The 23,701-nt window shown below is 37.9% G+C and overlaps 1 protein-coding gene across 37 annotated transcripts in view; it reads left to right on the plus strand.

The window, feature by feature from the left end:
* The window catches only part of SATB1 (SATB homeobox 1), a 109,549-nt gene extending 89,449 nt beyond the window's left edge, over window positions 1-20,100 (plus strand). For 18 of the 37 annotated variants that reach the window (XM_043509049.1, XM_043509065.1, XM_043509071.1 and 15 more), the window contains 5 exons: window positions 9,345-9,428; window positions 14,156-14,359; window positions 14,883-14,978; window positions 17,060-17,074; window positions 18,445-20,100. In XM_043509049.1, the coding sequence (XP_043364984.1) occupies window positions 9,345-9,428; window positions 14,156-14,359; window positions 14,883-14,978; window positions 17,060-17,074; window positions 18,445-18,894 (849 nt within the window). In that variant the 3' untranslated portion in view covers window positions 18,895-20,100. Of the gene's footprint in view, window positions 1-9,344; window positions 9,429-14,155; window positions 14,360-14,786; window positions 14,790-14,882; window positions 14,982-17,059; window positions 17,075-18,435 lie in introns of all 37 variants that reach the window. The other 19 variants (XM_038390070.2, XM_043509080.1, XM_038390069.2 and 16 more) reach the window with 10 other exon arrangements.
* Window positions 20,101-23,701: the final 3,601 nt, after the last annotated feature.

The raw sequence follows: 23,701 nt of genomic DNA on the forward strand, positions 1-23,701 counted from the left end.
AGGAGAGATTTTCTTCCTCTTTTTCTGCAACCTCACCTTCTGTTTTGTTTCCCTGTTGTCATCCTTGACTAATTCCCCTGGTTATGTCTGTCCTTTTATCCCTCCCTTACCTCTTCACATTACTATGTCCCCTGTTTCTCTTCCACACACATCCTTGCCACCAACTCTTTCTTTCTCTCTCTCTGCTGCCGTTGCCACCTCTATGCATGAGCCTGCCTGTAAAATAGTCATCCTAGCCAAGGTGCATACACACAATCCTTTTGTACAAGCATCCTCTGTTCTAGCTGGCACTCACACAATCTTCCCCCATTTCAGCAGGGTAGAAGCTCTCCTCCTAAAATGCCTCCGATTGGCATTCTGCTTACTATTCTGCTAGACACACATGCATAGGGCAGTTGAGAGAGAACAGCCCTAGTCAGAGACACTACCGATTTTATAATCGGACAGGTTGGTGCTGCATCCATATCAGAGGTGAGAAGCAAGACGGAGCAATCTGCCACTTCCCTTCAGAAAGAGTATCTGTGTTCTGGATCACTCCGTTTCATTACCTCCCTTTTCACCATGCATCAATGATTTTTGGCCTTCATGTAGTAGACATGGAAAAAAAAAGGTTAATAAGCAGACAGTATATTATTGTAACAGAAAAAGGTAAAAAACAGAAAAAGCCTTCATGAGCTAGTATTAATGGTACAATGAGGTCAGATGCAAATATAGTTAAAGATTCTGCAAAGAAGTTAAGGCATTAGTGATCCTAATCAATAATGCCTGGAAATGGGCTAGACTAAGTACTAGATTAACTGAGCATTTGTCCAACTCTTGTTGTTTTCTATACCGTTTGAGAGGAAAATAGTGATCAAGGAGAATTTTATTTCTGAGACTGAGACATTTGATTGTACAAATGTATTAATACAAAGAAGGAATTTCTGTGAAAGTGATAATATGTTTGCTTGGCCTTTATATGGCAGTTAGAGAAGCAATTTAATAGAGGACTGACAGATCCAAATTAAAGCGAACAGAGGTTGGAGAGTATAGATCTGTATTTTCTGTCCTTTATAAGTTGTATAGCTAAAAGCTGTTAGCACTGAAAAGAATATTGTAGGATTCTTAGTCATAATGAGAAAGGAGACAAAATTTTGTTGATCTGAATTCAATTGAATTAAATTAAATAGATTTTCATATTGCATATTTTTGCTATCCTCCAAATTTAACTTGCCCATAGTTCAGAATTTGGATATAGCATATCCAAACTGTTCCAGTAGATAGACTAATACAAGTGACACAGCAGGTGTAGGGGGAATCCCAGTTCACAAATATTTATCCAAATTGATATTCAGTGATCAACTCATCTTTATTCTATATAGTATAATGTTCTGTCACTTCTCAGGTTACATCAGGGTGCTATTTGAGAGGCAAATTAAAAATCAATGGGACCTTAAATGGTCCTCAGTAGAATTCTCTAAAGCTTTAGGCTCCAATTCAGCAAGGTATTTAAACATCAGTAACTTCAGTGTCATTATTCACATGCTTAGAGTTAGGCAAATGCTTGAGTACCTTACTGAATCAAGATATTAATGTGTCTGGTATGTAATGGGGAATTTTGTAGATACAGGAATTTCCTCCAACTATATTAAACACAAAAACAAACAGGCTGTGAAAGGCTCAAATGTAACTTCATTTTTGGTTCACCTTTAATTAATGATTTGCTACCCTGATTTAATATGAGAAGGGAGTTGGCCTAAGAAAAGAGATTCACCTAGTTCGGCTTCAAGTGGCACCTAGTTGCTACTGATTTTAAGATTTATTACCAGACATCACTGGAACTATTTGCTTTTGCATGAAACTCCAAATAAATGCCATTGGGTGGAAATAAATATAAGGAACGAAATTTGCCTGGCTTAGTACTTCCAGACGAGTGACTCAGTGGAGGAAATCTTAGAGGAAGATGCATTTGTGAAGACATCCAGAAGTGATGGTGTGAGCTGGTAGGCAGTTTCATTAGCTAGGGAAGGGAAATAAAGATCCAAGCATTAGTCTTTTTAAGGGCCTTTCCTCCAGGCTTTTATTAGAGTTCACAAAACAGAAGCAAAGTACTTGAAAACACTGGGGGACAGTTCCCATAGGCTTTCCCTGCCTTGGCCAGTCAGGAGGAAGGAGAACAGACTGTTCCCCTTATTTCACTTTTGACCCAGCTTACCACTCTCCCAGGCACCATGTGATAAGCAGGGGCCTTTTCCTTGTCATATGTGGGATATGGTCTCATCACTGTCGCCTTCTCGTCTGTTTGGAGCTTCACCATCTCCTAAGATGTTCATTTTAAAGAGGTTCTAAGTGGCCTTGAGACAGCTGGCATGGCTAAGTTCTCTGACCTTGGCTGTAGTAAAAGGTCTGCATCAGCAGAACCTGGAGGAGAAGTTGGAGAAACATTTTCTTACTTGCAGCTTTTACCCTCATCATCTTAACTGTGGTGTTGTCATATTTTAATAGCATTAAGTGCCATTTATTCAGAAACTGAAAACCACTGAATATACCCTGTTCCAAAAGGGAATATAGAAGGAATTTGTTCAGGAATATTTAAATATCTAATTTAAATATGCATATATGGAGCTATTAAAAAATTGAGACTTGGGTCAAAAATATGGCAAATGGTGAAAGGAAATATGTTTTGGGATATGCACTTTTTGTGGGGTGATGTAACTTACTGGAAAATTACCTCAGTCAATCTGAACGTTGTAGTTTTTTAAAATGTTTTTGAAAATTGTAGGGATCTGGACTCATTCTTCGATTTTTAATTCATTTTTCTATGAGAAAAGAATGAATTTCTAGAAAGAAGGATTATGAACCTTTTTTTGTTTTAGGGCTTTTTGTGCATGTTTTTTCCTTTTTTAAGAAGAACGTTTGAGTTATTTTGAAAGCGGCTCTTCTGTCCCCAAGGTCTGTTTACCAAAGGTCTTTCCAAAGAAGCAAATGTTCAACCTCTATAAGTAACTTAATAATAAACATTTGCTGTTAGCTTGTAAGTTGTTAGTGGTAAAAAGGTTTGAAAAAAATCGCCAGACCCCTTCTGTTAAAGACTCCTGCTTAACTCAACTGTAGGTATAGCAGCCAAAGAAAAATTCATTGCACATTTAAAAAATAAATATAGGGGCCACTAAGCATATTGGTAGTTTTTTTTCAGTTATATGGAGGGAAGCCATGCTATTGCAGTGAAATCAGGCCCATTTACATGTAACTTCTCTTCAGTATGTGTAAAGGATGTGGGGTTGTATTTTCCAGTCACCCTCTGTGAAACCCAGTGACCCATTTTATAGCCCTACAGTGTAAAGGGTAATGTACCAGACTAAAACTGACTTTATTAACTAATTGGCAGTTGTTTTTTCTTGTTTTGATATTTAAACAGATTTTTGTTTAGTGTAGTTTGTGCTTACAGTGCCGTTTGTATTGTATGTGTGGAAGAAAGAATGATGAAAAAAAAGGAGAATAAAGCATCACCTACTTTTTTAACAATCCATTATTATTTTTCCTTTTTTTCTTTGTCTTTTTACATATGAATATAGTGGCATTTTATATAAGATTTGCAAAAGAATGCTTATTATATTTTTGATTAGGGCTTGTGCCTATCATTGCTATTTGTATTGAAGTGAAGAAAAATATAGTTGGAAAAGAAAAGTGGCTGAGAGATAGGGAACTAAGTTTGGGGGCAGCTCTTAATTTAGATTACTTTTATAGCTGAGTACAAAACGAGTTGAATAATTACATTTTTAGTTATGGGAGAAAAAATTCTGTGCCTAAGTGCATGTGTACATGCAGGGTACATATCTGATACAGTTTTAGGCCTTGATCCTGCTCCATGAGGCTGGATCCTTGCCCCCGGTATCGCTCACCCTGATTTCATCGTGGATTCAAGTAAGCACAGGGGTCTGCCTGCACAAAGTAGCTTGCAGGATCAGGACAATAGCCAGCTAGCTAATTATATGCAGTTTGTTTCTTTTCTTTCTCACCTGCTAGCTGTAAATGAATTTTCTACTTTAATATTCCATTTCCTTATTTTGTTAAAAATTATACATTTTTATTTTAAAAAAATGCAAATATGAATTGCAGGTGGTGGCATTTTTGTAAGTTTCTGGTGGACCGGTGTTAAAGATGCACACGTGGGATTGGAGGGGAAATTTTTATTTTGAAGTATGCCAGGAAAAAGTGTACACAGAATACCATTATGTACCACTATTAGCTGGGTTTTTTCACATCAAAGGAAGGGTGCAGTAACAGATTAGAACTGCAAGATGATGTGACTGGTTAATGGATTAAATATGATACCTCGGGAAACAGGAACATCAATTTCTTCATCCTTCCCTAGCTGAAAAAAAATGAATCCCTTATCTTTGAAGTTTACCTCTCTTCCGACAAGACCTATAAGTTCTTTTATACTAATTCCCATCTGTTGTACTGACAGCTACAGATTTATTTATTTAATCACAGCTGATCACATCCAGGCTCACCCTTTTTGCTGATCCTCTGGCAACAAAAGCCAATATAATAAATAAAGAAACCAACCTTTTTGGCAGAACTATCAGGAGTGATCCTTTTAGGATTTTTTTTTTAAACATGAAAACTCTGGGTTGGTGCAACTGAAGAGTTAATAATGAATAAGTAACCAATCCGTGTTCTAGTGATTCCGTTAAACTGTAAAATAAGTGCATAGATGCCATTAACACTTCCATACGAGCAGTTTCAAATTTCCTGATTTAGGGTTGGGGAAATCCCAGTAGCTGATGCAAAGGAATCGGTCAGTTTATGTAACAAAGAAACAGCGTTAGTCCTCTTTTTTGGACTGGAGAAAATCGAAAGAGCAGAGAAGAAATCCTCAGGTTGTCTCTATTAACATTGTATTTGTAAGATGATCTTGTGGTGACACCTCTCATCCCTGCTATATTGAAGGCCTACCCTCAAGAGGAAGTGTGAAGTTCTTGTTCAGCTAGATCAATAGAGGTCATATAATATACTGAAGAGCAATCTCTATTTACTGAATGACAGAACAGCAATACTGTTGGGTCAGAAATGAATAAATTGTGAATTTTGCAGACACCCACAAACCAATTTCATAAACTTTGAAAAAAAGAAAATAATAATAAACTCATTAAAAAGGCTCTAACTGGCAAAAACACGTTGGTGCAGTATTAGGAAACTTTGGTCATGAAAGCTGTTTGCCTATTTCCATTTTCCAAAAAATCAAGTAGCCCATTGCCCTTCATGTAATAGACCTTAGTTTCTCTAGAAAGCATTTTATGCCTATTCATCTATTCTTATAAGAGCTAAAAAATAAATCTAATTCAAGTTCACACAGAACTTTGACAGCCTTTACAATGCATCCCCCTGTAAAGGGGACCAGGACAATATTATATGCTCCCTAAAAGGATTCTCATCTCCTGTCCACACATACTATTAAAAGTGACCCAGAAATATAGTATAGTAGGGAGGATGTGGTTGTAGTGGGTTCATAAGGCAAACACAGACAGTCAACAAGATCATATATATGCTTTATTACATTAAACAAACTTTGTAAATCATGCTGAACAGCAGGTGAAATGTATTTTGTTTCGACAAAGGCCTAAAACATGAGGTATGACTTATCATTTTCCTAACAGGCTGGCATTGCAAAAAAAAATTTTTTGGTACAGTTCTAATTGAAAAATTCAGTGCTGGAACAAATGCTGCAACGGTATGTAGAACAGGAAAGAAGGGAGTGACTGTACAGACAGTAATATATAGTATGAGAGAATAGATAACTAAAATATAGTAGTTCAAATTTGGATAACTCATATACTGAAGATCCTAGAAATTTCAAACTTTGTTTTTTAGATCTCATTGAGACATTTAAACAGAAAGCCAAGTTGGAAGAAAACTTGTTTTAATCAGTTTTTTAAAATTATGAACCCTTCGTGTTACTGGTTATGTACTTGTGCAGCCACATATTCCTGTTTTTCAGAGCATTTCTGGAATCTGACCACACTCCCCAACTGAGGTACTTTGGTTACATTACGCTTCCTTAAGTGCTATACTAGTTTAGGCTTGTCCATGAGTTTCCAGGACTTGGTCCCGCCCCTTCCGCCCTCACAGCAGATTTTTCTGCCTCTTGCACTTTGTCTATCTTCTAAAGCTGAATGTGGGTCACAGCAAACAAAATCCATTTTTGCTACGCTTTTTCTCTGGGAGCCAAAGTTTCAGGGGCTTTATTTCTCAAACAGGGACTACTTGCCAGGCTCCTCTCCTAGTTCCCCAATTATCGGAGCAGGCCAAATCGAGCAAACCAAAGTCAAGATGTGCTGTGTCTATGAGGAGACCTTCTAAGGAGACACAGGAGGGGAGCTCTGTCATGATGGCTTCCAGCTCGTGGACTTTCACTTTGCCGAGGGAAGAGGTTTGCCGTGATTACAGGTTATTGTGGCTTCTCTATCCCCCGACACTAGCTAGGACTCTTCCAGAGATACCTCCACAACGGAAGGTCTGTTTTCCTCTGCTCTCAAGACTGCAAATATTAACATCTTCACCAAGTAGGAGTCTCCAAGGCTGGTCCAAAAGTCCGCCTTTCCTTTAGTACAATTCACCTCTATAAATAGAAATCCCAGTTTGCCATCCCAGTTTCTTGAATTTCATCTGCACTTCCTCTCAACTTAGTTTGGAGAGTAAAAAGCACACAGATGGACCCTGTCTGCCCCCAGCTCCTTGTCTAAGCCCCCCAAAATGCAAAAAGGTGACCTCTCTTCTGATGGGGACACCTACCATCCCCCAAAGGGCAAAAGTAAAAATCCCTCCAAATTCTCCTTCCGCAAGCTCTAGCTCAGTCCTTTGCAGAAGAGAAACTGTCAGCTTTGGATAACAATAACCCTTTCTGAGAACCCTCAAAAACGTGTCTGAAACTAGAGAGAAGAAGGTGATGGCCAGAAACATGATGCATCTGTAAAAGAATGAGCAGGATAAATACAAAATATCTCCCATCCAAAACTAAAACAATTTTCCACTCCTCCGTCAAAGAAACATTAAGGAGGAGTGGAAACCAGGGTGAATACAAGTCAATAGTAAAGAAAACATCCCTACTGTGTTAGTGATGGGTAGATTGGCAATGAAAGCCAGGGCAGTTAACTCAATGGCCAGGCTTAAACAGGCTTGGTCAGCAGTTAGTTATTCAAATTAAATCCTCTGCACCTGAAATTCTTAGATGGAATCTTGTGTGGAAGGAAGCTCGATAAAGTGATATCTGACAACACAGACAAGACAAGCATGTGTTCCTTACTCCAGCATAGCCAACTAGCCATCTCAAGAGAAGGAGCTCTTTCCCAGTCCTGCTCACTACAAAGTTGCCAGAGAAAGGTAACTCTTATTTGAGGAGTAAAACCTAGATCTGAACACCAGAGAAAAGCCTAGGTAAGGGACGACTGGGTCTGACTTCTCCTTCCACTCAAACCATCAATAGGACTACAGCCAGGCCTGCCTCTGTCTGAAAATAGGCTTTCAGATGTTAGGAAATTCCAAAAGTAGATTCATGCATTTTAGGGCCATAAGGGAACATGTGTGATCATCTAGTGTGACCTCCTGAATAAACCCATAGGATTTCACCCAGTAACAAGTAAAATTTAAATGATCTCAGCCCAAAAATGAATTTGTGATGAACCTTAAGTTTTGACTACTACTTGTTCTTTAGTAAAAATAGAATATCATATTTCTCAAATACAAAATTAATGCAAACTGAAATGTTTTTATATAACTTTCCCTCAAGTTTATAGTTCCATTTTACTATGTTTATTAACGTTGGAGAAATATATTTAATAGTTGGCACGTTTTTGCTTCAAAGTACTGTATGTAAAATTTGGCTATTCAGAACTCTGAATTTCTAGGTTCTGTTGAACACTGAGAAATCATAGTTGAAGGGTTTAATGCATTTTTCTAATCAATGTACAGAGGAAATTTATCTTTATTAATTTAAATGTTGGGGATTCTCTCATTACATTATGGAAGAATCTTCTCTAGCAAAGATTATTCTTAAGAATTTTGTAACATTTAAAGGTTAATATGTTAGGTAAAGAACAATATCTTAAGACAAACATTTTTATTACAGGACATGAAGGGATAGTTCTGATTAAATTACATGATTATTTGAATGGGAAAGAAGACAAAGTGCATCATTTCTTGCCCTCAACTTTAATGTCTTTAATCAAATAATGACCTTCTGGAAATAGTTAATTTTAAGCATTTGGAAAGATCAATACCACTTTGCCACCAAAAAATGGCCCAGATGATGAAATTTGATGTATTTAAAGTACCATTTCACCCTTTTAACATAGTAAATAATTTAAAATGCTTTCAGTACTCCTTTGCCACCATTATGTATCTCATTGTTCAAAGTATTATGACTTTTTTCCAAAAGGAACCTTCCTGCACAATGAAGAGCTCACAAGTTAAAGCCTGAGGAAAACATACATTCACTGTGATAGTGCTTTCCACCCTGTATTTCTTCCTTCCTATACATGGGTTCTGCCTTCTTAGCTCCAAAAGTAACGGAAGTATCAGTGGCAATGAACAAAGCCATTTTAACAAAGATAAGATTTCTAAAGCAAGTTGAATGATTTTGAAGGGAGAAAGTCAGTTTTAGAAGTTTAGTTCATCAGTTTGCATCTATTGTTCTGTCTTTAAGCCTTTGTGTTAAAGTTGAAGGATTTTGGTGGCTCAGACGATTAAGAGCCCATTTTACCCAGTTTATAGAACATTGATATGAAATTACACTTGAGTGCCTTCAGCTTTGTAAATGAAAAAAAATTGCCCTCTATTAGCATGTTTGTGGGCAGATTAAAAATGGTCTTCATTAGCATAAGTAAGATTTACAGATTCTTTTAAAAGTAGAAAATTATTTGTTGAATGATAAATTGCTAGCTTTATAGTTATTGCTGAAAATGTGCTCATTCAAAATGCCTACTCTAGTTTAGTCTACAATACTGAATTTTTTGAGTTTAGAAGTACTGTTTAATGGATAATGTACTTAATCTTTGTTCATACTGGATGCAGAAATGTAATTCATGCTTTCCACTAAAATGTTTTGTATCAAATACCTCCCTATTTAGGCTGATTTCTTCTAATACCATATATTTTATAGTATATACCCCAGAGATTGCAACAAAATATTCCTGCATGTAATATATGAAAGAACCTTCTTCATATCTTAGCATACATGATATAAAATGTTTTGCCATTTAGAGTTCAAGTTAGAGCTAATCTTTTTTTAAATATATATTTGATTCCTTGCTAGTTAATACAGTAAGAAGTATTTGTCATTTTATTCCTTTTACCATTAACAGATTTACCAAACAAAGAAGTTTAGTTGCTCTTTACTGAATTCCTTTCCTTCTAGACTGGTTATGTTTGGCACAGTCAAAAATAAGGTGAGCCTCCTAGCACTGCCACAGATCTGGAGGGAATTGCATAGCAAATGTTGATTGGTTGCAGAAAGGCAATCCTTCTTGATTTTAATAAGAATTGGTGCTTACCCATCCATGTTTAATTGACTTGTGTCAACTTCTTCAAAAAAGAAAGTGCTAAGGAAACCAGAAATTGTCTTGCTAGGAAGTGGGAGGTGAAAGTAAGGGTGAGGATCAGGATTTGTATTTAAATCAGATACAATTAAAATTTTCAGAAAAATATATCACTGGGCTATTGAGATTAGAACTTCTGAATTTTTCTTTAAAATAAGCATACAATGGTGTATGTTGTGGACTATAACATTTGTCATTATCTTTTTGTGTTTGTTTTCCTTTTTTCCTGTAATAGTTTGTCAGTTTCTCTGCTTTCTAATGTCTTATGTTTCTTTAATGAAATCCTAACAAAAAGTCAGTCAGAAGACTTATTTTTTTAATAATATTTAGGTTTAGCATCTTTAATTTTTTGCTTACTGTAGCAAGACCTTTGCAGATGGTTCTTGGTTACTCTAAAGTGCGTGTAACAGTATTTCCTTTGTGGCAGATGGATTTAAGACTTAGTTCTCAATAAATGTAGGTTTACAATACATAACTTTACAGGATTTGTGTTGTATACAACAGGTTTGAACATATTATCTCAGAATTCATCTGCATGGCATTTTCAGCTTATCCAGGGCCCATGTTAGTATTTTAAGTAATAGGGAGAGCATAGTGATTGATAGTAGCTAAAGGCGTGATTTTGAATAGAAACAAAGATTTTAGAACAGAAGGTGTTACATTAAACTTTGTCAGGTTGAAAGTAGTAACATCCTGAATGTTCTACAGATGTATTTATATGTAGCTAAATGTTCATATTTTGTCTTATACCTTCTTTATATTCAGTGTAATATTGCCTGGCAAACATACTATGTTTAAAGTTTAGGTTGTTCCCAAGGACGTTTTAGTTTTTTAGGCTTGCTGTTTTTGAATTGGCCTAATTTTTTAAAGGCTGCTTCTTCACTGTGCTTTTTATGCACTAAAGAACAGTTGTGATCTGATTTGAGTGGCAAGTCTTTTGCCTATTATCTTATAGTCCTATAATTTTGAGAAGCTAAAAAACATGAGAACTGTGAATCAAATTCTGCCCTCAGTTATACTGGTGTAAATTAAGAAATAACCTGATTAAAGTCAGTAAAATTACTCCAGATTTATACTATCATAGAAGGGCAGACTTTGGTCCTGTTGGGTTCATTTCTAAATTTAAAAGCTACATTAACTACATGTTCATGTTTTGCTCCAAGTAAAAACAGATTCAAAACAAAACATATCATGGTTTTGAAAGTCCTTCCAATTGTATTTCTAAATATTATAAAATCATTTCTCACATCCTCTCTGTGTGTTGCATTTTGTGATTGAGGCATTTATCTGGTACAGAACACTGAACCTGGAGATATATAAAATATTAATGACTTTTTAGTCTAAAAGAACTGATGTTGGAACAGTGATTTTGGTCCCCTGTGGAAATTGGATCCTACAAACTTCTGTTGGTGCCCATTCACCCCCTGCATCATTTAAACCTTAATAAAATCAGGCTTTATAAAAGTATTCAGAAATACATAGTAGAGATCAGTGCAGTAAATTTTTTTTTACCCTTGTAATTTTAGAAGAAACAAATTGGATATTTCCATATTGCCACATAGATGTTGCAACAAAATGTCTATCTGCTCCTTTTAAAATACATGAAGAACAAAATGGAAAAATAGACACTTTTGGTAGAATAGCAGTCTATGGATGCAGGTTGAAATGTTTTGTAAGAAACATGTGATTTCAGTCTCTTAAAATCACTGCATTTCCTTGGAAAGCTAAGGAGACATGCTTCAACTTACAATTCATCAAATGATTTTTAGATAAGGAATTAGAAGTATTAGTTCAGGGCAAAGGTTAATAGCAAACTACCGGAAATGTTATGTTAGTCATGGGCAATTAATAAAAATAAGGATCAATCTAGTATGTATAGAAACACTGAAGTGACAATATGAGGAAAAATATTTTATGTGAATCAAAGCTCTCTTTCTGAAATATTTGTTAAACCAGCATAATTGTGATGAATCTTTCCTAAAGAACATCTGTGGTCCCCATATGCCCAAGTTCTAATGGACACTGTCAGGCTAAAAAACAAATGACCTTGCTTTTGTTACTTATACCTTAGATAACTGCAGTTTGTTTATTTTTCTTTTTTGCTTCCTATGATATAAATAGACTTGTCAGTTTCATTTTCCATTTCAGGATCACTAGCACAGTGCCACACATTTTGGGTGGGAAGCATAGCAGGCTGCAAATATTTGAAAGACCATTTTCACTGTTTTTAATTAAATTTCACAGTATTTTTTATTAATATTGGGTTTTGAAATTTTTTAAACAAAAACCTACATTATCCATCAATTTAACTGATGCTGTATAATTAAAAAAATGCAGAATACTGTCCCTCTGCCTATGAAATACACAGAAGACTGGAAGGAGCAGCATCATGCTGAGTGCATGTGTGGTCCATGCACTAACTTACCGTCATACAGCTTGATGCCTTAAGGCAGGCAGGAGAAATGTACAGCTAGGTGCACTTTGCGGCTGCTTTAAAAAGGAAATGTGTTCAACTCCATCTAGCATGTGGTGGACATCATGGCATATGTGCTAAGGAGCTGGCTACATTTCCTAATCGGATTCCTAGACTAGACCTCTTAGCCTATGTTACATGGGACACCACAGTAGCCATTCTCTCTCACTAGCACACTTTTGAGCAATAGGTTGGATTTCTATCCGATTTTTTTCCACAAAAGTTTTCTAATATATTATCTTCTCTATCCAGAGTACCTGTTCACCACAAATCTGGATTTGGCCCTATTTAAGTTTTCGGTTTCTCAACTGTGCTACCACCATATTTATTTAAGCATTTCTTTTTCATTATTTCCATATGTTTTCCTCCATATCCATTGTTTAATCTGCCACCTGTGACCAAGACCATATATTTTAAATTTTCAGCCCTCCAAATAACACAGGATGAATTAAATTACTTCTACTGTTCTCTTCTTTAATGGTTTTTTAAAAACTACACTTTGAAATTAGCTTCTGGGCAAAGTATGTATGGCATCAAGAACATCTAAATTTCCGTTTGTTAGTGTATCTACAGAAAATATAGTAAACTGGATAAACCATGAGTATGTGAAGAAGGGGTCTAAAGGCTTCTGAATGTATTTGTTGGTCCAGTAAAATATCACATTATCTTACTTACAGCATTAAGAAATAAAATTTTATAGAGCTAGTTTAAAAAAAAGTCCTTGAGCTAAAAAAAGAATTGTGAATGTTGTATACACCAGACCTTCGCTAGAACACTGGATTTGGGATCCATATGCGGTACCGCGTTAAAATGAATTCCAATTAAAGTAATTAAATTTGGGATCCATGGCCGCGACCGCGTTATATGCGAATTTGCACTATATAGACGCGCATTCTAGCGAGGGTCCGGTGTACTTGTAATGTTTTGTCTTTAATTGTTTTCACATTTTGCAAAGAAATGCAGAGTTTCTGCACACTATATTAGCCTGTTTGTGTCTGTATTTAATGTTTGAAAGGAATAGCGCAAAGTACAAATAGAAAGTACCCCAGATTTAATTTTAAGGTACCATCAGAAACCAGTTGCTAAATGTTCAAGATAAAACTGTATGTCTGTTTTTGAAGCAAATTAGCAATTGCTACATTTCTCATGGGACAGTCTGTTGACATACATTTAGTCTGTTTGCCTAGAACATGTCTGAGTTGGAGTGGGTGCATTCTTAGATAATTTGCTATAATCTGAAAATGGTGTAATGGGCATGTTCCTGTACATATCTATGAACATATCCCCTTTTAAGTCCACAATATCAAACATAAACTTGTGAATCTGATTTTAAAGTCTGTTTTAAAGGGAAAGGGTCTGAAATAGATAACTTTATCATATGGGGTAAGTTCACCTGCAAAGCCACCTCTGTACGTAGCAATGAGGAAGAAAATGTAACTTCTCAATGTCTACTCAAAGGATTCTTTTCTTTTAAAAGAACATTATGGAACTCCTTTATCATAACAATTTACATGAGGCAGAACTACAGACGAGATATTTTTGAAGTATTTTTACTCTGCGTAAGAAAAATTATCATACTAGAATTCGGGGGGGGCAGGGGAGGAAGAAATAAGAAGCAGCAGTCAGAAGACATCATCTACTAGCTACTAAAATACATTCTTAATACTCTGAGATGGATATTGGCTTACATAAAAGAAAATAAACAGAAGAAAGAACATACTGGAGTTAGATGAAACAGAACACGAACTATATATTTGGAGTATGTTAGGGATACTGCCTTGATCAATTTGTTTGTTTGTTAATATATAGCAAGTATGTGAAACTACTGAAAACATGTTATGCAAAAAATTCCTATTTTGTGATTGTAAAATAACATAAGACTCTTGACACATTTAGTATTTACTTTAGATTTCAGGAGAGGACTCCAGAATTTAAAATGAAAGTAATTTCTGACAAAGAAAAGTGGCAGGTAGGGAAATGAGGCAATGTTGAAGTACAAATTCAGCCCTTGCTGGTCCCTGTAAAACCCCATTCACTCCAAAGGAAGTGTAAATGAGAGCAGAATCTATCCCTTATTAAATGATGCTTTGATGTTATCTTCAAGGGGTGGCTTTGTGAACTGTTACGTTGGAAGGAAGATCCCTCACCAGAAAACAGGACTCTATGGGAGAATCTTTCAATGATCCGAAGGTTCCTCAGTCTTCCTCAGCCTGAACGAGATGCCATTTATGAACAAGAAAGCAATGCAGTTCATCACCATGGTGACAGACCTTCCCACATTATCCATGTTCCAGCAGAGCAGATTCAGGTTAGTTTACCTTGGCCAATCCAATATAGCACTAAGTAAATAAAGCTTTAAAGGCAGCAAAGGAAATTAGTGTTTCTTTTCTTCCTGCCAGACTAAACAGAGGTTTCTCAGTAAAAGATAATAGTGCACTGCTATCTTCCTTCACAATTAAAAGGAGAGTGTGAACATATACAAACTTACTTACTTAGACCTGATGGGTCAAATGTATCTGATTGGAGGAGGAATAATTGATTACTTACCTTGGACATCAATAGCTAGTTTCACGTAGTTTCGTTAGAGGTCAGGATTAGAAAGATGGCATTACTCTCTGTTCAGTTGTGATACTTACATAACCTACAAAGTGGAAGGAACTGATATTTTTAAGTGGTGTCTTTTAAAATCCAAGTACCGTAGACTCAAATACTCAACAGCAATGGTTCACTTCAAGCAGAAATGGAGGGAGGGGGACCAGACCTAATTCCTCATCCCATTTACTCCCAGTTGAAACTTGGGATGAGTCAATGTTTGTTTGTTTTTCCTTTAGAGCCCCTCTCCTACCACCCTTGTGAGAGGAGAGCATAGAGGCGCTTTCTTACCAGGCCTGCTGACCACTGGACCTTGGTTGGGTGCTGCTCCTCAGGTGAGCTGGCACGAGTTAAATGGGTCAGGGAGGGGGTTTCAGGACCCACTCCCAGATAACAGAGAAACAGCTTATCTATATACTTAGAAAAGATACGCTCATTGAACTAGCCATGGTAGGCCTCAATATTCACCTGGGGAAGTAGTTTTCCCTCTGCTCCTCACATGAACCAGATAGGCTATCACACAAAACGTAGTAGAATAGTTCCATTATGTGTCTGTTTAACAAAAACGAATTAAATAGCTTCATCAGTTCAAAGATCTGAGGTCGGCCTTTAACTGCTGCCCCAAAGAAATTACCCATAGCATTCAGAGTTCCCAACCTCCACTGAGGCTTAGTGGATCACTTGTATTACCAATATGGAAAAATATTTACAAATCTACAAAGAATGGAGTTATCCAGCAGCCAGAAACAACATGAGTGTGTATTAAAGATAAAACAAACTGAACAAGACAATCCCTTAGGATATTGAGTACTAAAATAATTGTGAAAGCCTGGAAATTTATTGTTTGATTTAGCAAAAAAAAGAGAAATATCTGTATTAAGTAGTAAAGCAGCATTTGTTTGAAAATGTACATTGTTTTTAATAACATTACTTCTTAGGGGAATAAAAGGAAAAGCTTATGCACAGTATAAATATTATAATATTACGCTGCTTTTTCAGAGTGGCTTGCTTTGTTGATAAAAATTATGTCCATCTTCCAAATGTTACTCACATGAGTAGTTGCATTATACTATATCAATCTGACTACTTGTGTGAATAAGGGTTGCAAGATTGGGTATTTTGTATTTGTATTTACAATATGGTAAGGAATTTTTTATATACTGTAATTGTTTGTAGATGCATCAATTGTGTAATTAATATATGTGCTAACTCTGAAATGCCCTAATCCTGCAAAGGCCCTGATCCTGCAAAGGCTTAAACACATGCATAAAGTTAAGCACTTTGAGTAGGGGCATACGTCTATTTGGGACTTAAGTCAAGAATGGGACTACTTGCAGTGCATAAAGATAAGTATGTGCATAAATATTAGCAGGACTGGGGCCATAATTATAGTATCTGTATCCAGTGATGAGCTGCCAAAATCAACTGGTTCCTTATAAAAAAAATTCTGATTTAAGGGATGTGCCACAGTATGTATTTTTGTACCACTAGGGTTACCATATGTCAGTATTTTCCTGGGAGGAATTTTTAAAATTTAAAAATTTCTCCCAGACAGCGATTTAAGAACCAAAAAGCCGGACATGTCCAGGAAAATACGGGTGTATGTTAACCCTACCTAAAGTTCTTTTTTAAAACTAGAAATGAGCTCCGTTTCACATGTGTGGGTCCCCGCCACTCCATGGGGGTGTGCTAGGGTGACCAGATGTCCTGATTTTGTGGGGTTTTTTTCTTATATAGGCTCCTATTACCCCCCCCGTCCTGATTTTTCACACTTGCTGTCTGGTCACCCCAGAGTATGCACATGTGTGGGTCCCAGCTGCTCCCTGCCCTCCTCATAGAAGCAGTTGTGCAGGTTTCTGCCCTGGGAACTGCAGGGCACCAGTGGACGTGGGACCAGCTGCAGACGGGCATGGGCCAGGGCTAGCTGGAGGCAGGGGGTATAGAGCTGACTGGAGACAGGAGGGTGCGGGGCTGGCTGGAGGTAGGGGCTGGCTGCAGGCAGGGCATGGGGGTGTGGGGCTGGCTGGCTTCGGGCAGGGCTGCAGGGGGGTTCGGCATGGGTTGGCTGGAGACGGGGGGCGAGGGGCTGGCTAGCTTTGGGCAGGGGGGTGTGGCAGGGGTTGGCTGGAGATGTCAGGGGGTGTGGCAGGGTGGGTGCATGCGGCAGGGCCTGGCGGTGGGCAGGGCAGGGGGTGCGTGTGGCAGGGGCTGGCTGCGGGCAGGGGGTGCAGGGGTGGCTGGAGACGGGGGTTGGCTGGATACAGGGCAGCAGGGGCTGGCTGCGGGCAGGGTGGTGGGTGCTCACGGGGAGAGAGGCTCAGAGCAGCCTGAGCAGCCGGACTCAGCCCAGGCCCAGCAGAGCAGCCGGGGACCCACCAGGCAGCAGCGGGAGCCCCAGGGCCAGTGGTCAGGGGAGCAGCAGCAGCAACAGGGCTTGTATACAGGGCCAGGCGGCAGCCCACATGGTTCCCTCAGCGCAGCGCCCCCGGTGGCCGGAGGAGGAATTATGTCACTTCTCGGCTGGAGCCCATCAAAGCCTCAGCGCCCCCTGCAGGGAAGCGGATTAACAACTGGTTCTAAAACAGCTTCAAAATTTAACAACGGTTTGTGAGAGCTGGCTCCAGCTCACCATTGTTTCTAAATTTACCATTATATAAGAACAATTAAAATATTCTATTAGAGAAAATGTAGATCTGTCTAGTGTTCATTTTTTAAAACAATAAGTATTACTTGTTACTTCATCTAAATTGCACCATATGACAAGAAATTTGCTGATCCAAAATATTTTATTAAACAATTCTTTTTGTGCTGTAAAGGAACATAATTCTCAACTAAAGCAGCAGCTAACAGATTCACTTTTGATTTAAACATGATCTTATAATGTGCTGTGCTCCAGCCGGTGATAAGAAAAACATTTCTGTCCCTAAGGCTCAGTGCATCACCTTTTTAAAATGTCTTTGAATTCTTTGCTTCCAGATCTTCATTTTAAACTCTTGTTAATTATTTACATCATGATTTGCTTTGTCATCTTCCTCTGTGATATGCATCCTGGGTCACTTTATTGCTTGACATTTTGGAATGCTGGATGTTCAGTTCTAGTAATAATAATGCAACTTATTTAGCATTTTGTATCTTAGCACTGTATAAATATTAACTTAATTGAGGTAAGTATGTGTTTATTCCCAGTTTGTATGTTGAGATATTGGAACACAGGCAGGTTAAGAGACCTTCCCAGGGTCACACAAAAAGGTACTGTCAGGGTAATGATTAGAAATGAGGAGTTCCAAGCTCCTGAATATTTTTTTTTATTTTTTTGTCCTTGTCTAGACGAGGATTTTAAAATGCTATGTCAGAATAAGATAGAATATATTAGTTTACACATTTTCAAGCCTAGTGTAGACTCGAACATGTTAAATCCTAGTCCCACCTCTAGGCTTTAACTCTGCCAGTTTAACACACATGCAAGTTAGCGTGCCTCGTCTGCACTTAACTCTTAAAATGTTAGTTCGAAACATGTTACCTAACATGTCCTACCACCATATCGTCAAATCGTAATCTAGACAAGACCTGAGTGTTTTACCAATATTCCTCCCCTTCTCCTGCCACCCGTTCACAGAGAGGGGAACTAATTTGCATTTTAATTCTGACTCATTGGGTAGTAGTAAGTCTTTTTTTTCAAATCTCCAGAGCCTTTATTTTTAACTTGACAAATTATATTTCGATATCTGGATTTTGGGGGTAGGATAAAAATAGCAGCAAAAATACATTTACCAAATGATTTACTTTGTCTTCCAGCAACAGCAGCAGCAACAGCAGCCAGGTCCCAGACTACCACCAAGGCAACCAACAGTGGCATCACCAGCTGAATCTGAGGATGAAAATCGTCAGAAACCCCGACCACGAACAAAGATTTCTGTTGAAGCCCTGGGAATCCTACAGAGCTTCATACAAGATGTAGGCCTATATCCAGACGAAGAAGCAATCCAGACTCTCTCGGCTCAGCTTGACCTACCCAAGTACACCATCATCAAGTTCTTTCAGAACCAGCGATATTATCTCAAGCACCATGGGAAGCTGAAGGACAATTCCGGGTTGGAGGTGGATGTTGCAGAATACAAGGAGGAAGAGTTGCTTAAGGATTTAGAAGATAGCATCCAAGACAAAAATGCAAACACACTTTTTTCAGTGAAATTAGAAGAAGAATTATCAGTAGAAGGGAACACAGAGATTAATGCTGAATTGAAAGACTGATCTAAAAAGTATTATTTTCATTCAACAGTGCCACTGGTATTTAATAATGAAACGAAAATTCCATCTTGCATTGTGTCAGAAACCTCTCTTATTCATTGTTTGGTCAATGAATCTTCCAAAACTTGCACAAAAGTTGGGGGGAAAAAAAAGAATAATGCAGACTGCACTAGATGTTTTACTCTGTTTTACAAACTGCTTTGCAGCTACAGATGAAGCGTTGAGGATTGTTTGATATTAATTTGTGTTCACTGGCTACACTGTGGTGTACCCAATAAGCATGATACCAGTGATTTTGATTCCGGAGCCTTCAGACAAGCATTACAACTTTTGTGATTTGATTTTTTTTTAATTATTACTGTAACACTCCACACTTGGTCTTTGGAAACTCACGTTTATTTAAAAAAAAGAAAAGAGTTTGTTACTCTTAATCTATTGTATGTTACAAAAGAACTATAGACTGTGGAATGCAGTTTAAAGATAACATATGCCAACAAATGCCTTGTATTATATGGCACTGCCGTAATTCAGATTTGTTTTTGTTTTGGAAATAAAGGTCACTGTATTTTTTTTCTATTCTCATTGTTATATGATTTTAAAAAAATGAAAAAATGTGAAACACAATTTAGTCCTCATTATTTATTTGTAGATCCTGCAGCGTCATGTTGTAATTAATTTTTTGGGAAGTTTCCGTTAAATGTAATATTGCTTCTCTTGTTATCATACTGATTTTTTTTCTATTTATAAATGTATTTTGATGGGCAGTAAAACAAAGTGTCTTAAAAGTTTTAAATAGAGAAAATGTGCTTTACACAGTTGCCTATAAAAAGTGCTCTATGTTATTCAAGCAATTCATACTATAAGCTTCACTCTTATTGTTGTATGCAATTTTTACTATCATGCAAATAAGCTTAGGTAAATAAAACTAATAGATCACCTTAGAAACTTATGCAATTAATGTGAAAATAATTGATGTTTGCAATGTGTCTTCCTTTGGTTTACAATCAATTTTAAAGCTATAGCTGTATAAATTTTCTGTATAAAGGTGTATTTCTTTTTTATGAGTTTATTGCTATGAAAACACCAGTTATTTTGTTACAGCTGGCTGTTTTTATAAGTGTATCACAATTTTCTTCATGCAGAAATGTTCTGACTAGGAGTGGTTATTGACTGTAACTACACAATTAAAATTGTTTGTATGGTATGATATGGCAGGGTTTGTCTGCTTATGTGTATATCCTAAAGAAATATCTCTGTTCTAAGTGCATGTTGTATCTTCTTGCCGCCACTTAGAAGATGTTTTCAATTGTTAAAATCACAAACACTTTTTTTAAGATGACCTTGTTAAAATTGGAATTTGGATAACATACTTCAAAAAGAAACAGTCTGACTGTGAAAATCATAACCTGTCTTTTCTTGGTTAAAAACTTGCCTGCCCAGCAGAGATAGCAGGATATTATTGAGTCAAGAGGCTATCAGACAAAAACATATGTACAATTCCTGGCAGTAATGCACGTATAATGGATGCAGCTGGTTTTATTTTATAGTACTTGAATTATGCTAACACTGTTCCTTACACTAAGGTATAAACATTAAATAGTCACAAAATAAATAGGAAAAGTGGCCTTTGTGTACAACAATCCCTTACTAGGCAAAAGCAGTTTTAATGATCATTAATAAGGTGGTTGTTAGAGCCGTAATAACTAATAGCCATTGAATTCATGCCTAGGCTTGTACGATCTGTACTGGGGAGGCGAAATCAAATGCTACAGTTGAAGAACAATACTACATATTGTTCATTAGCCTAACAAAACAAAAAGTCCAAAAACCCCAGTGAGTTCCATTTTTAACATGAGTTTGCAAACTCAATGTAATCATTCTAGAATAACTAAAACTTGGGAAATCTTCCCCATTATAATTTGCCAAGCTACAACTGGCAGTCAGTCATTTGTGTCTGTGAAAATTTCCCCCATAACAATATTAGATTCTTTAAGGAGAGACAGGGTAGATAGCAAAACAGGGTTTTTTTGCTCTGCATGCTTAAAATGAGTCAGACACAAGAATGTGTGCATTCCTGGTCTCCTGGTGCTCTCTTTAGGGTCCTGATTCTGCTATCACTGAGGGGAGTGGCTGCCATAATAGCAACTGGCAGCCAGCAATCAGTCTAGCTGCATTCGTGCAGACCGAGGAAGCCACTGTTTGCACCAGTGGAGCTCCCCCAGGTTTCAAGGAGGGGCAAGCTTTACTGGTTCAAATCCCTAGTGTGGATAGGGCCTTTCACTGGTGTAAATCAGGAATAACTAGCTAAATCAATGGACTTGACTTAGTCTGAGGAGAATCAGGTCCTGAGCATATTAGTGTGAAGGGTGACATCAGCTGCCTTCGTCGGCCTGTGAAGTGTACCAGTGATGGCTGCATAATTTAAAATGTTGTGGTGTGATTGGGATGGGAGGGGCAGTTGTTTATGGAACATATATCCTGGCACTCTATAAATTACTATGTACGTATTTCTAATGCCCTGGTTTAGGCAGCAGATACCACACCTCATAATACCATAAGAGCAAATACCATCAAGTTTATAAACTGCTTTTCCCTCCTATTGCGAATAAATTCTCCTTTTGGGTTTTCTGTATGCTGCTTTTGTAAGTGCTTGTTCACAACTGCACTGCCTTTTCCCCATTACCTTGGTCCTCTTCTTCCCCCCCCCCCCCCCCCAGCCCAGCTGATGTATCTTTCAAATAACTGAGCTGCTTTAAGGTCAAAGTACTATTAAGAAACTGAATTGGGAGCGCCAAAACAGTCCCAGTTGGGCTTTGGAACTAAAGTTGATCTTTAAAGCTTAGCAATGATACAACTATGGCTCGGATGTTGTATCATTAAAATGTACTAAGAAAAATGTTTATTGTGACTAACATTTAAGCTGTAAAGAAGACCAAATGCCTGCAAAACACAGTAGGCAGGAGAGAAGGGAGATTGATAAGACTAAGAGCTTTAGCTACAAAAGCTGAGCATTGACTTAAACAAAAAAAAAACGCAATAAAAAGGAGGACAGAAAATGGAATATTATTACTGCCTTTTCCCCCACTTTTCCCTATGCTACATGGTAGGATTTACATGTTTGTGATATAGTCCCAGGTATGCATTCCCTTGGACTTGCTATATGGCTGTGATGTAACAAAAAAGGCTCCAAATAATATGGCTTTGGTCAATCAGTGTTCACAGTCACATATACTGAAGGCTCATTACCAAGTTAAGGCCTCCCTCCTTTCTTATCATATGAGATTTTTAAAGTTGTGTTTTGAAGAGCTGCTCTTTTAAGTTTTGAGAGAAGATGCAGGAAATAATTAAAAACAAAAGGGGTTTTCAGTAAGGTTCTCTGCTGAATTTTTGTTGAACTAGGAGGGCATGACAAAGGGAAAGGAAAGCTCCCAACTCATGGAGAGCCTGATTTAGATAGTGAAATTCTGAGTTAATGCCAAGATTGTGCACTGGGCAAGTATCAAACACTGCTACCAATCTTCCTTTCTTCTATGAAATTCCCACACTTAACAGCGGTCACTGTAAATCAGGTGCCAAGAAAGTCCTACCTCTATCATCAAGTGTTGAAGGTTATTTAGCATATACAACACACCCTAGTATATCCAAGTATTGCAGAGACTTTACGCTGCATCATTTTACTTAATATTATGCTATGTCTCACATGCCCATAGTGGAAGGGTCATTGGACTAGACACACTAACGGCTTTTCTAAACAGGGATTTTATATCAGGGTAGCTTCAGGTTGTTCATCTTAAAGTAACTTGCATGAACCCCAACCTTTTTTTAAAGCCAGTTATTTGGTGTCTTAGGTCACAGACAGTAATCTTCCTTGGAACAGGAACTTTGCAGGGAGTTTGTTCACTTTAGAGTTTGTGTGAACCTATTCCTCATTACTCCGCTGCAGGCAACTACACTACAACTATCCCATACTGCACTATTTCACATCTGTATCAGCCTGTCTATACTTGTGTGGTCTCAGCTGCTCCAGGGCGCTCTTGTCACATTTCTGATAAAGTGTTGGCAGTCAATCAATCATAGCCATGAGTTCACACACCTGGAATCACATAGCCATTAGAGTAGATAGGCGTACTTTGCTTCTGCATGGACCCGGACTTGACTGCCCTCTTTGGAGAACTGCACATCCAATCTCATCTCAAGAAGAGTCATAGCAATGCAGACATCTACAAAACCCTGTCGGAGCAAATGAAGATGAGGATCCCTCCCTGAGCCATGCCTGTGCAGAGTCAAAGCAAAGGAGGTCTGGCAGAAATACCTGAAGACATGGGAGGAGAACAGAACCTCCACTAATGATCCCAGTACTGGCCCATACTATGAGGAACTGGACTGCATTTTTGCAAGTGACAGTTTTCCAGCGAGCCCCCTTGACTCTCATGGAAAGCGAACTTGGCCCACATACCATGGGGACTACACAAAAGGAGGTTTTTCTGGGCAGCCAAGAACCGTATGACCCACCCGATTCAGAGATTATACAAGAACCCTATGCGGACAGCCATACTGAAACTGCAGTGGAGGTTAGTGCTACAGCAGCCAGCCTGAAAATACCGCAGAGCTGTATCAGGATTATGTTCTGTATTAAATACAACTGTATGGGGGGAGGGGGGGTTAAATCACTTGTTTCTAGGTATCCACTGTCTGCTGCCATGTTGAGTGGAGCTAGGATCTTCTCTGCCTGCTCAGCTTTTAACCCCCTTCCTTGTCCTCTGGCATGCTCAAAGTGCTGTTTGTACCATCGATGTAAGGCTATGAAGTT

The sequence above is a fragment of the Dermochelys coriacea genome, chromosome 2 (assembly GCF_009764565.3).
Source record: "Dermochelys coriacea isolate rDerCor1 chromosome 2, rDerCor1.pri.v4, whole genome shotgun sequence".
In the NCBI taxonomy this organism is placed as follows: Eukaryota; Metazoa; Chordata; order Testudines; family Dermochelyidae; genus Dermochelys; species Dermochelys coriacea.